Source organism: Schistocerca nitens, chromosome 2 (assembly GCF_023898315.1).
Source record: "Schistocerca nitens isolate TAMUIC-IGC-003100 chromosome 2, iqSchNite1.1, whole genome shotgun sequence".
Lineage (NCBI taxonomy): Eukaryota > Metazoa > Arthropoda > Insecta > Orthoptera > Acrididae > Schistocerca > Schistocerca nitens.
This window is the reverse complement of record NC_064615.1, coordinates 869941480-869956287: the sequence shown is the minus strand read 5'-3', so window position 1 is coordinate 869956287 and position 14808 is coordinate 869941480. Positions and strand designations below refer to the sequence as shown.

Genomic DNA, 14808 nt, shown 5'->3' with positions numbered 1-14808 from the left:
TTGCAGATGACTCTCATGACCTAGTCCTCCCACTGGTGGATCCAACTTTTGGACGTATATCTCCTGATGTAACGCGTGGTGGATCAACCTTCGAACCCTATCTCGAACGAGACGTATTGTGGATCTGTCTCTGAACATTGCTATGGATATAACGTGTGGTTGATCCACCTTCCAACCCTATCCTGGATATGGCATATTGTGGATCTGCATCCAAACATTGCTCTGGATATGATGGGTTGCGGATCCACACTCGAACACTAACTCGGGTCTGCTTTGAGTCATGAGGGCCATCTGCGTCACATGTGCAGGCATCACATTTGCGCTAGGTGTTGACAACTAAACTACATTACAAGCAATCCTAGAACACGTGGTGAGAAGTGATGTCATGACTGTGTGGAAAGAAGTGACATAAAACCAACACAATTACCAATAATAACGGAAAAAACGTATAAATTGAGGGAAAATACACCAAAACACGGGGCAATTGAGAGAGTACTTGCATGTCTTCTGCTTGATGCAGGAAAATTCTTGTATGTGAGGATGAGTATGAGACAGCAAGAGGTTACGAGAAAAAGTTGACAGAAGCACCGGGAACCAGGGAAACAATCATTTTTCGTCGACAGCAATAAGACGGTTGGAATAGAATGTTTAATGTGATGACCAGCAAATGTAGAGTAATAAATTTACATATATCGGATCAAAAGTGCTGGTGTGACACCAAAGTGATTGGCAAACGCCTTAAACATGTTTATAAAGTGTCCTTAGCTAACGAGCGTGATATTACCGCCTGGTGGGACTGCAATATGGATCGCGTGTTTGACCGTGTGCGGGACTGTTTAGACGTTTTAAACCTTAACAATCAGTATTTACAATGCGCTTCTCTGTACTCTCCACCAGTCACAATCGTGTGGTATCAGCTAACAAATACCTTACTAACAGTTATTGTATAGCTTTTTAACAACAGTATACTGTGTGTCTATTGTGGTAATAGTGATACATGCAAGTTGATTGCCGTCTCTGATGCTTTCCTGGAAAAGAGAGTCATCTGTCTCTAAAATGACATGGATCTGCATTAAAGGATGACAGAAAGTAGATGGAGTGATGGCTTGAGAACGGTTGTAATGAGGTATGATTTAATGGTAGACCTATGATGCTTGCTAGAGAGAGGGAGACGTTGCTGCAGGTCTTTTATCACACAATAAACCCTTTTTTCCGTTGTTCCCTTGGGGTGTATCAGTTGTGTGGTATAACCTGCGATCAATTCTTATACACCTGCGTGTTCTGTGTTTGACTTAGAGCACTATCTACCTGCGACTGTTAACAGCAAGCCTCTCCAGACCGCAGTTATCAGAAGACTTCCAACGCATGTGTGATGATGAAACGTGTCCATCAATGAGAAACCCGTTTCGGCACCCTCCTCTAGACTAACGAAGATGTATACGAAATACTCCGTTTCTCTGTCCCATCTCGGACATAAAACCTAGTCTTCAGTTTTATACAGGTACAAAGCGACTGTTACTACACTTTTCATGTTCGTCGCATCCAAAATACAGGGCTATTACAAATGATTGAAGCGATTTCATAAATTCACTGTAGCTCCATTCATTGACATATGGTCACGACACACTACAGATACGTAGAAAAACTCAAAGTTTTGTTCGGCTGAAGCCGCACTTCAGGTTTCTGCCGCCAGAGCGCTCGAGAGCCAGTGAGGCAAAGTGGCGACAGGAGCCGAGAAAGCGTATGTCGTGCTTGAAATGCACTCACGTCAGTGAGTCATAACAGTGCAACGACACTTCAGGACGAAGTTCAACAAATATCCACCAACTGCTAACTCCATTCGGCGATGGTATGCGCAGTTTAAAGCTTCTGGATACCTCTGTAAGGGGAAATCGACGGGTTGGCCTGCAGTGAGCGAAGAAACGGTTGAACGCGTGCGGGCAAGTTTCACGCGTTGCCCGCGGACAGAAGCCTTACCGTTTACAATTGCTACAAGCCCTGACACCCGATGACAAAGTCAAACGCTTTGAATTTTCGGCGCGGTTGCAACAGTTCATGGAAGAGGATGCGTTCAGTGCGAAACTTGTTTTCAGTGATGAAGCAACATTTTTTCTTAATGCTGAAGTGAACAGACACAATGTGCGCATCTGGGCGGTAGAGAATCCTCACGCATTCGTGCAGCAAGTTCGCAATTCACCAAAAGTTAACGTGTTTTGTGCAATCTCACGGTTTAAAGTTTACGGCCCCTTTTTCTTCTGCGAAAAAAACGTTACAGGACACGTGTATCTGGACATGCTGGAAAATTGGCTCATGCCACAACTGGAGACCGACAGCGCCGACTTCATCTTTCAACAGGATGGTGCTCCACCGCACTTCCATTATTATCTTCGGCATTTCTTAAACAGGAGATTGGAAAACCGATGGATCTGTCGTGGTGGAGATCATGATCAGCAATTCATGCCATGGCCTCCACGCTCTCCCGACTTAACCCCATGCGATTTCTTTCTGTGGGGTTATCTGAAAAATTCAGTGTTTAAACCTCCTCTACCAAGAAACGTGCCAGAACTGCGAGCTCGCATCAACGATGCTTTCGAACTTATTGATGGGGACATGCTGCGCCGAGTGTGGGAGGAACTTGATTATCGGCTTGATGTCTGCCGAATCACTAAAGGGGCACATATCGAACATTTGTGAATGCTTAAAAAAACTTTTTGAGTTTTTGTATGTGTGTGCAAAGCATTGTGAAAATATTTCAAATAATAAAGTTATTGTAGAGCTGTGAAATCGCTTCAATCATTTGTAATAACCCTGTACATGTACGTGGATTATCGGGGAGAGGGCGAGGGTTAGGATTTTTTAGTATGTTAGTGTGTAAGATGAGCAAATATTCTCGTAGAAAATCAAACAGCACATGAGTATGCTAGCAATATTACCATATACATGTGGAAAACTGTGGAGAAAATCGGGAAAAAGACATGAAATCGGTAAAATTTGAGGAAACCAGGTATAATCAGAAAAAATTGATGCTAGATACGTAAAAATTGAGGGAAATGCGATGAAATATGTAAAATTGCGGAAACCTAGTAAAATTATGAAAACTGATCAGAATACATAAAATTAGAGAAAAATACCATGAAATGAGAACTGAGCAAAATCAATAAAACTGCATGCTCTGGAGGAGGAAAGTAGCCTGATGCTACATACACACTTTAATAGTGAAGAGAGGAGGCATTGTAGAAATGTGGCCTCAAGGCAAACCGGCAATACTATCCTACAATGAGCATTATACCCTAACATCGGACCATGACTTCTGTGTGCGACAGGGTTACCAGAGGTGGTGGCAAACTGCGATAAGACTGTTGCGTCTCCTCTGGCTACCGATCGTGGTGTTTTCTTCCTCCTAAGATGTCTCTGTTTCCTCGTATGCATTTTCGGCTATCGACGATCATTCTATAGGACTGTTGTGAACATATCATAATTTCCGAACCGTAATCGGGTTTGAACTTTGTGTTACAATGAAACTATGTTTCCTTTGGTGTGCAAGGTAGTAGTTTTATTACTTTACAGTTTGCGCAGCATAGCTTATTGTAGCGAATCTTGCAGGGAGAATGTATGTCATGCGGTGGAAATATATTTCTTCTGTTCTTCCTTCTGATATGTGTCTACATGTTACACTTTCCACTTTTATGTAAGTGGTTGAAGAGGTTGATAAATAATAAACGAGTTGGTTGAAATCTATTGGCATATCTTGCTGCATACACCGTACAAGAACGAACTGCATTCTTCCTACACTCTCCATATATCATGAATATGTCAGCTTTTTCTTCATTGGTAAATCTCACAGCCTACTGCTTGGGTTGTCACAGACAAACTGTGCAGTGCACTCAAGGAAGACACAAGCACACTGTAGGCAAAGATACCAAAAGCGTACCTCGCAACTACGCATGTTGAATAATGCAAACAGGAGCAGGAGAGCCGGCCTAAGTGGCCGTGCGGTTAAAGGCGCTGCAGTCTGGAACCGCGAGCCGCTACGGTCGCAGGTTCGAATCCTGCCTCGGGCATGGATGTTTGTGATGTCCTTAGGTTAGTTAGGTTTAACTAGTTCTAAGTTCTAGGGGACTAATGACCTCAGCAGTTGAGTCCCATAGTGCTCAGAGCCATTTGAGCCATTTGGAGCAGGAGAAGGAGGAAGGGGAGGAGAAGGTTAGTGTTTAACGTCCCATCGACAACGAGGCCATTAGAGAAGGATACCGAGCTCGGATTAGGGAAGGATGGAAAAGGAGATCAGACGTGCCCTTTCAAAGGAACCATCCCGGCATTTGCTTGAAGCGATTTAGGTAAATCACGGAAAACCTAAATCAGGATGGCCGGATGCGGATTTGAACCGTCGTCTTCCCAAATGCGAGTGCAGTGTGCTAACCACTGCGCCACCTCGCAGGCAGAAACGAATGTCGGCGTGGAAACTTTTCAAAATACGATATCTTGTAAACGACTCGCAGTACAATCCTGTAACAAACACCACTGACATTTCTACTTTTAGTTTGCCAGCGTCAAGCGGTGGCCGGGCGCTTCTAGGCGCTTCAGTCCGGAACCGCGCGACTGCTACGGTCGCAGGTTCGAATCCTGCCTCGGGCATGAATATGTGTGATGTCCTTAGGTTAGTTAGGTTTTAAGTCCCACAGTGCTCAGAGCCATTTGAACCGTTTGTTGCTAGCGTCAATACGTATTGTACCATTTAAACAAGTGTATGTTTCCACAAAAATACACTTTCTAAGTATTATTACAATCTGCTTATTGGGTAACAATACGAGTCCCCCATTATTAATCCATCCTGTAAAAACCTCACATCAATAGCACTTTCCATTACCGCAAAATTTCCTGGGCAAGTTTTCGTTCAAAAATGGTTCAAATGGCTCTGAGCACTATGGGACTCAACATCTGAGGTCATCAGTCCCCTAGAACGTAGAAATACTTAAACCTAACTAACCTAAGGACATCACACACATCCATGCCCGAGGCAGGATTCGAACCTGCGACCGTAGCGGCCGCGCGGTTCCAGACTGTAGCGCCTAGAACCGCTCGGCCACACTGGCCGCCAAGTTTTCGTGATTCACCCTGTATAATATACAGGTATATTCGATTTCAAACGCAATAAATCCTTGAGCAGGTTGTCTGTCATGATACACGCAATTTTAAAATTAGTTTCTTCTCTACCATTGTTAGATTATGGTTAAACAAGCTGTGATCGTGTTTTTCCAAGCTGGATCAGCTTTATTGTGTTGCGAATAGTAAAACATGGAGATAGCTGGCTTTTTCTATTGATGCTTTGCCTCAAGGACCAAGTGCCTGTTGCCAGTTGTGTCGTATCGTGATCGAGCTGCCAACGGACGCAATTCCGCTCGTCAGCGTCCTCGATCCCATCTTGGGCTGGCCGCCCGTTCGAGACTAACGAATTGCGTAGTAGTGGCAATGCTCTCGACTGCTTCTTAATTGGTCTCTGGCGAATACGGTGTGTATGTGTGTAAACGTTCGCGTGCCTGCGTGCTCGAGTTCCTCCGCAGAACAGAAGCAGACAGGAAGAGGGAAAGCGGCGTTTCGCTTGGTGAGAATCTGGATGGTATATAAGGAAACGGCTGCGCTGAGAACTCTGTCAGTCATTCGTTGCCCATCTACCACCACCGCAAGAGCAACAATGAGGATCGCGGTGAGTACCAGTTTCAGTTTAAAAGTCGTTTACTTCTTAGGCTGCGTTCCAAGCGCCCGCATCTCGTGGTCGTGCGGTAGCGTTCTCGCTTCCCACGCCCGGGTTCCCGGGTTCGATTCCCGGCGGGGTCAGGAATTTTCTCTGCCTCGTGATGGCTGGGTGTTGTGTGGTGTCCTTAGGTTAGTTAGGTTTAAGTAGTTCTAAGTTCTAGGGGACTAATGACCATAGATGTTAAGTCCCATAGTGCTCAGAGCCATTTGAACCATTTTGCGTTCCAAGCGGCACCGACAACGGTCGCCAGTCGGCGTCGAGCTTGATCATAGTGCGTGCGATCTCCTTCGTCAGTTTTTGGCGGGATCAGGGAGGTTTGGTTAGAATCTACTATACGTATAAAATAAGTTAGGTTTTGACCTCCTAGGATGGGATGACTACCACGATGCCTCTATGCATGGAGGCGAGTGTTGGGTTGTGGCTTGTGCTATTAAAAAGAGGCCGAATGCATGTGAATGAGCTATATCTGTCTCGAAAAAAACGTGGCGAGCACTGTAAAGGCTTCCCTTAGATACTGAAATAAACAGAAATGTTTTACTAACATATAAGGTGAAGGGAGAAACATTAAATTATATATACATTTTCGAAGTGATTCGTGAGGACACGAAAGAAACAAATACTCCGCACAACTTCAAATAACTTCAGCAAACTGACGTAAGTCAGTTAATCTTCAATTACTGTCATTCAGCGCACGTTTGAAGGACAAATATAAATTTTAGAATGTGGTACTCTCAACACCTAAAATACTAAATAGTGGAGAACCAGACATCTCATTTGAAAACCACCTCGTATAACAAAATCGCCATCCTACTTCCATAAAAATCCCAGTAAGGAGTAATAATACAGTCATTCATAGACACCTAATGTCCACTTACAATGTTATTGTTGTGGTCTTCAGTCCTGAGACTGGTTTGATGCAGCTCTCCATGCTACTCTATCCTCTGCAAGCTTCTTCATCTCCCAGTACCTACTGCAACCAACATTCTTTTGAATCTGCTCAGTGTATTCATCTCTTGGTCTCCCTCTACGATTTTTACCCTCCACGCTGCCCTCCAATACTAAATTGGTGATCCCTTGATGCCTCAGAACATGTCCTACCAACCGATCCCTTCTTCTAGTCAAGTTGTGCCACAAACTTCTCTTCTCCCCAATTCTATTCAATACCTCCTCATTAGTTATGTGATCTACCCATCTAATCTTCAGCAAAAATATCCACTGCAGTAACTTTAGACCTGTACATAACTTGCACAGATTATTTTTTGAGGTTGGAATTTAGGACTACAATTTCCGGAAGCGGCAGTGGCATCTTGTAAGAGCTAAACTGGTCACCTTCCACAACCCAAAAAAGGACCACTGTAGGAACTTTAAGAATAAAATACGCTTCCCTTCTTACTTCAACAAATTATTTTTTTGAAATTATAATTTACGCCTAAAATTTCTGATGAAGATTTTGCCTACTTGTATTTTTCAACAAAGCTGCAATTTCAGTCCGTAAATTCCTAGCTATATCCCGATTACGATATTTTTCATCCTCAGGATTCCACGAACTTCTTTCTTGAACTATAGTTACCTGTTTTTCAGAGTCCATATATCGTGTATCAACCGATTCTATCGGAGCAAACAAACTGATTTTAGTTTCACCGAATGTCGTCCGCAGTCTGTGCTTTCGGACGATGAGATTGGCCGCATTGTGACCTCGTACGTCCTGGGAAATTGATTTGAAACGCCTGACCGCCTTCGGCCAATACTGCTCGTCGCCGGAATCCACCGCAGTGGGTGCTGCTTACGTGTGAGACAGAGTCTGGACCGTGTCAGATTGTACAAGTATCGATAGGCTTGTTCCAAAATTATTGTTGCGTTCCCTCCGACTCAAAATCCTCTAGCAGCAGCAGCAGTACAAACGTATGCTCTGAAATCGCTCTCTGAAGGCATTTTCAATGTGCGTAAAGCATTGTAAAACAATCTTCACTCCTCGAACATAAATTGCTCGATTCGTTAACCTAAATGTAAGAAGAGATAACGGCATTTTTAAAAAGCCCATCATTGCATTTGGTTCACAACTCGATGGAGATGACGAAAAAGGAAGTTAACTGTTACATTTGAAATTCTCTATTTTCGACTGGAAACGCCTTTAGTCGTAATCTGCTGTATGAAATAGTATGTTACTGGAAGCATTTGAGATGGTGTGCTGCAGGAACATGGTAAAAGCTAACCACACTGATAATATAATAGTTGGTAAGATAGTAGACGGATAAGATAAAATAGAAGAAGTCTGTGGAAAATTCCACAAGAAGAGTGAGCTGTTGCTGAGACGTTCAGGGATAGTTAACTGAGAGCTAGAAGAAACAGTAGAGGGGGATGACCTAAGGTACAGTAGAACGTATAAAATATTATTGAGATTGCGATTTGGTAGAAATGCAGAGATGGAAAGACTAGTGCATATAGGAAGAAACAGACGAAGGCGTCGATCAAGTCAATTGCCTAATGAGTTGAAACAAATGTATAATCGCTCTCACGCCAGGTAACAAAAGAGCTTTTGCTTAGCTTCCAGAAATACTAAACCATGACGCGAAAAATCTGGAGAAGTTAGTAAGCATTACATAGTGGCCTTTCACCGAATATAGTATCAGTGCATCTTTCTACACATAACAGATACATGAGTCATCAATAATGTATTCTCCTTCAGCGTTTACAACAGTCCACCAATGCTGTGTTAACTTCTCGATTTCGCGACTGTAGAAATCACTTGGTTTTCAGGCGAAGAATGTGCGGATCCTTGTTGGATCGTATTTTGATCCGGGAAGGATATCCCTTGAAGGTTCTTCGATAGAGAGCGGAAAAGGTGAATATCTGAGGGCGCAAGGACAGGTGAATAAGGTTGGTGCGGGATGACTTCCCAACCCAACTCCTGTAAAGTGTTTTTTGTCATTCTAGCAGAGCGCTGGCTGGCGTTATGGTGGAGTAGGATCACTTCATGCTGTCTTCCTAGTTATTCTCGGACTGCGTCTGCAAGACGTCTCAGTTGTTGGCAATAAATGTCTGCAGTGATGGTTACACCTGAAGGAAGCAATTCATAGTATAACACACGGTCGCTGTTCAGCCAGATGCATAACATTATCTTTTGTCGATGCGCGCAGGTCTTTGTATGGGGGGGGGGGGGGGGGTTCTGCCTTGTTGTGGCTCAACCATTTCTTTCTTTTCCTTATGTTAGCAGAAAGACACCATTTGTCGTCATTAGTAACGGTAGATGGTAGGAATGGTTGGTTTTCTTCACGGGCCAACTGCCGACGAGCAAGTAGAGATGCACGTATGGTCACCCGCTGATTTTTGTGATCTTGGTTTAGAGCGTGTGGCACCCAGACGCCTGATTTTTGAACCTTCCTCATTGCACGGAAATGTTGCACGGTGGTGGGATGATCGCAGTTCACCACATTTGCCAGTTCTCGAGTACAATGACGTGGATCATTATTGGTTAATGCGTTTAAACGATCTTTATCAAACTCTGAAGGTCTTCCTGGACTTAGAGATTCACTAATGATGAAACGATCCTCCTTAAAACGAGAAATCCATTTCCTTGTCGTGCTGTGTCCAATGGTATTATCCTCGTACACGGCGCAACGAAAATGTTCCGATTTCTCCACTACGCACTGCATTTTCTAGCGTCCTTAACTCGACTTACTGTCTTCAAATAACGAAATGATAATATGTAAACTCAAATAGCAACAGTGAACTACTAATAAAAAAAGACAGTCGATAAATAACTCATATCAACCAGAATACCAAGATGCAAAACAAAAACTCTACTAACTTACACATCACCCTAACACAAACCTACAGAATAGATTTCATAGCACCCCCTTATAACAGCCACAGTTTCAGTTAGCCCAGGTGAAAGCCCCGGTAGCTTATAGCCTACCACCCCTGGCCTGTTTCCAACCCACAGTATAAGCGTCAAGCAGGAACTTTTTTCTCTAGAAAGGGGAGGCATCGTGACCGATCATAAACTCGATACTACAGGAAGCGTGATTCGGTTGGTCTAGCAACTCGATTTACTGTTCTGTGTCACAATTGAGAAGTTTCAATGTCGATTGGAATGGTAAACGACGGTGTCGTTGGCTCAAAAAAGCCCCATACACGGATGGTCTTCTGATCAGACCCATTTGCAGCAACATGTGCTGAACGATTAGCTCTCAAACCTTATGGCCAGAGTTTTGTTGCACACTTTCAGCACAACGTTACGAGTCTTGTCCTTTCCATGGTGTACACTCCCAGCTAAGTCACATAAATTAAAACCTTTCCTCAGATTCAGCTCACAAATCTGAGGGCATGATTCCTTTGTAACTTGCAGACATCTCATTCCATTACCTGAATCATATGGCATGCTTACCGCATAGGGGGCATACCACTTGGAGGGGTCAACCAGCAAGCAGGCTTGTGAAACCCAATTCGCTCTTTTCTCACATGAATCCAGAAATCCTAGGATCAAGGCACTCAGGTAGATATAGTACATGCATTTCTTGACTCCCGTAAAGCATTTATCTCAGTACACACCAAACTTTCATAATAAATGTACGACCATAAGTTCTATCAAACGAAATGTGTGACTAGATTGAGTGTTTTGCGACCTTTGCTGTTCAGTTTTATATTAATGGTCTGGTAGACAGTATTAAGGGTAATTTCAGACTTTTTGCAGGTGATGCAGTTGCCTATAATGAAGTACTGTCTGAAAAAGCTGTAAAAATGTACAGTCAGACCTCGATAAGATTTTAAAGTTGTGCAGAGATTGGATACTTTCTTTAAAAGTCTGAAATATAAAACAGAGCACATCACAAAACGTAAAAAAGTAGTATCCCGTGATTAAAATATATGACTCACAACAGAAATCAGTCTACACATACTATATAACCTTGACGTAACAATTTCTGGGGGTATGACCTCGAATAATTACTTAGGCTCAATTGTAGATATTGCACATGTACGCCTCATTCTATTGGTAGGACGTCGGGAAAGTGTTATCACTTTACAAAGGAGATTGCTTACAAAACACTCGTACGATGCATCCTAGATTATATCTCAATGTGTGGGACCCAAACCAAATAGAACTAGCACGGTTTATTGAACAGTGTAACGGACGAATGTTTCAGGCTCGATCTGCACAAGAATGTCAAGGAAATGATGACAAACCAGAAATCGCAGATGTCTGATAGACGCAAATTATTTCGCGAAAGCATACCTTAAAAGTTCAAGAACCAGTGTTGTGATGTCGTCCACAGAACGAGGTCCCATGCAAAAGTTGATACCGAAAGACGGCACAACAAGCAAAGGCAGTCACTGCAAGACGTAGTAACGAATCGAAGACCTCGGCGTAGACACGTGCCCCGGTGTTTCCTTATGCCGCCGCAGCCGGAAAGTTATTTATATCCGAGAGCAGTGTTGCTCAGCCTACTCTCTGTGTAATCGCCAATCAGTTGTAATCATAGCTTACGACGACAGTATCGTCGTAGTAGAGATCCGGCTGCGTGCGAATAGACCAGTTATTCTGAACTTTAAATCCAGTTAAAGACTATTTTACTCTGATGTGAAACTATCATTTTGCAATGAAGTGCTAAATGTTATGAGTGTCAGCGGCAGCATCATTACATGTCGTCTGGATGGATACTACCTGTATCCAATGTTAAGTATTTACGACGTTCAAGTTTTAATAAATTGCGTGTGTGTTGTAGTGTTTGCTCGACCTCCTGAACTGGTTCAAAATGGCTCTGAGCACTATGCGACTTAACTTCTGAGGTCATCAGTCACCTAGAACTTAGAACTAATTAAACCTAACTAACCTAAGGACATCAGACACATCCATGCCCGAGGCAGGATTCGAACCTGCGACCGTAGCGGTCGCTCGGCTCCAGACTGTAGCGCCTAGAACCCCACAGCCACTCCGGCCGGCTCCTGAACTGGAATAACTACAATACGCCACGAGTATTAAGCAATATACTACGGCACCCTACGTATCCCAGTCGTGATGATTGCTGAAGCAAGGCTAGACCAATTAGAGCGCACGTGTTTTAACGGTGTTTCAGGGGCTTAGTCTCGGGAAGGTAGGTGCCAATGAAACGTAAGGAAATGCTGTACAAAACGTACTTTGCGCCCATATTGACATACGCATGGTAGACCTGGACAATGACATAAAGAGAGGAGAGTAATCCGAGTCAGTGAAAAGAAATTCCTAAGAAGTATGTTGGAGAAAAGCAGGGGAGACAGAGAAAGAAATGATGTTGTTAGCAAAGAAATTGGAGTAGAAAATATGAATTAGAGAATTGGGAGGAACAGGTTAAAATGGTTTGGACATGTAAAGAGGATGAAAGGTGGAAGAATACAAAAAGGAATGTGGAGATCATTTCTGAGGTCAAGAGGGAGACCTAGACCAAGAAGGACTGACTCAATAAAGACGAGTTTGAGAAGAAGGAATCTGGACTGGAACAAAAGACTTACAGAACAAGAATGCTGGAAAGACAGAAGAAAATGGAGAAGTGTTATAATTATTCCGATCCGGCCTGATGCTGGATAAAGGGGCAACGAAGACGACGACGACGACGTAAGATTTTAAGTAGTCATTCTTCCCATGCTCCATACGCGAATGAAAGGGAAAGAAATCCTGATACCTAGTACAGTAGGAAGTGCACTCTGTCATGCACTTCACAGTGGTTGACAGTGTGTGGATGTTAATGCAGAACGTATAAAGAGGCTCTAAAACGCGGAAAGAAGTCATGGGATTACATTTAAGTGCAATACAATAGAGTAACTTGACTTTATGAAATATTATAATATTGCATTACTAATATTAGTAGTAGGTGTAGCGTCTTCGTTTAGTAATACTGACGTCCTCGGTCCCGTGTTAGAACCCCGCGTCCTCGTAAATTTTGAATAAAAATCATCAGCAGTGGCAGCCGAAGACTTCTGGCATAAGAAGTCACTCTTATTCAGTCAACGGTCTTGTCAAAGGGGGCGTGGGAGCGGACAGAGGTCCAGGGCACTCTCTTGCCTTTGGTGTGGATAACTACCCCTAAAGGCGGAAGAATCAGCGATGATCAACGGCATGAGGATGCAGAAGGCAATGGAAACCACTGCATTAAAGACACATAATGTGTATCCACAGTACATGCGGCCTGTAACTGAAAAAGTGTCATAATGATCTCTCCATTGGCAAAAGATTCCCGACTAGCCCCCATTCGGATCTCCGGGAGAGGACGGCCAAGGGAGAGGTGACCACGAGAAAAAGATTCAATAACCAACGAAAGGATAACGTTCTACAAGTCGGGACGTAGAATGGCAAGGAGGTTGAACGTGGTATGGAAGCTAGAAAAGCTGAAAAGGGAAATGCTAAGGCTCAATCTAGTTATAGTGAGGGTAAGTGAAGTGAAATGGAAAGGAGACAAGGATTTCTTGTCAGATGCATATACAGTAATATCAACAGCAGAAGGACATGGTGACTGGGAGTAGGATTTGTTATGAACAGGAAGGTAGAGCAGAGAATGAGTTATCGTGAATAGCTCAGTGACAGGGCTGTTTTCATCAGAATCTACAGCAAACCAACACCGACAACAATAGTATAGGTATACATGCCAACGTCGCAAGCAGAGGATGAAGAGATAGAGAGAGTATATGAGGATATTGAGGAACGGAATAAATAGGGAGGGAAACTAAGGCGAAATGGCTGCATGAAACTTGTGAAGAAATCGAAAAAGGAATGATTGTCGGGATGACTGACTTAGCACACACAACAGTCAAAACAACCTCTGGTGAAAGTAAGAGCAAAGATTGTAACATTAAGAGTGCAATGGAAATTTTACTGTAAAATGAAGAGGAGACAGCAGATAGGTGGGAAGAGTTCAATTAAGGTTTCTATGAGGGGGAAGACTTGTTCGATGACGTGACAGAAGAAGAAACATGAGTCGACAGGGAAGAGATAGGGGACCATGTATCAGAATCAGAATTTAAAAAGGCTTTGGAAGACTTGAAACCGAATAAAGCAAAAGCGAGAGATAACATTCCATTAGAAGTCCTAAAATCAGTGGGGGAAGTGGCAACAAACGACTATTCACGTTGGTATGTGGAATGGATGAGTTTGGCGATATACCATCTTACTCTAGGAAAAAGGTCAGCCACACAATTTCGAAGAATGCAGAACCGACAAGTGCGAGAATTATCGCATAATCAGTTTAACATCTAATGCATCCAAGTTGCTGACAAGAATAATACACAAAAGAAAGGAAAAGAAAATTGAGGATGTATTACATGACGATCAATGTGGCGTTAGGCAAGTTAAACACCAGAGAGGGAATTCTGACGTTGCAGTTGATAATGGAAGCAAGACTATAGAAAAATCAAGATACTTTCATAGAATTTATCGACCTGGAAAACGCTGTCAAGTGGTACAAGATGTTCGAAATTCTGAGAAAAATTGGGTAATCTGTTGGGAAAGACGGGTAATATACAATATGTATAAGAACCAAGACAGAACAGTAAGAGTGGAACACCGAGAAACAAGTGCTCGGATTAAAAAGGCTGTAAGACAGGGATGCAGTCTTTCGCCTCTATTGTTCGATTTATACATCGAAGAAGCAATTACGGAAACAAAAGGAAGGTTCAAGAGTGGAGTTAAATTTCAAGGTGAAAGGATATCAATAAGATTCGCTGATGACATTGCTATCATCAGTGAAAGTGAAAAATAATTACGGGATTTACTGAATGGAATGAACAGAATATTGGGTACAGAATATGGACTGAGAGTAAATCGAAGAAAGACGAAAGCAATGAGAAGTAGCAGAAATGAGAACAGCGATCCTTAACTTCAGGACTGGTGAACACGAATTATAAGAAGAGTTCAAAAAGAAACGAGCCGGAGACATAATTACAGAAATCAGTTCCTGTATGTTAGAAGTATTGATCCTGGCTGTTGAGACACTTGTCCCACTGTGACACAAGGCGGTGAATGGTTGTCTCATAAAATTCCCGGGGCTGCGATGTTAACCAGTTCTGCACGTACAGCTGGACGTTGT

The 14808-nt window shown here is 43.0% G+C and overlaps 1 protein-coding gene across 1 annotated transcript in view; it reads left to right on the top strand.

Moving 5' to 3' along the window:
• Positions 1 to 5626: 5626 nt before the first annotated feature.
• The window catches only part of LOC126234680 (cuticle protein 79-like), a 28473-nt gene continuing 19291 nt past the window's right edge, over positions 5627 to 14808 (top strand). The window contains exon 1 of the mRNA XM_049943420.1: positions 5627 to 5704. Within this exon, the coding sequence (XP_049799377.1) occupies positions 5693 to 5704 (12 nt within the window). The 5' untranslated portion in view covers positions 5627 to 5692. The remainder of the gene's footprint in view (positions 5705 to 14808) is intronic.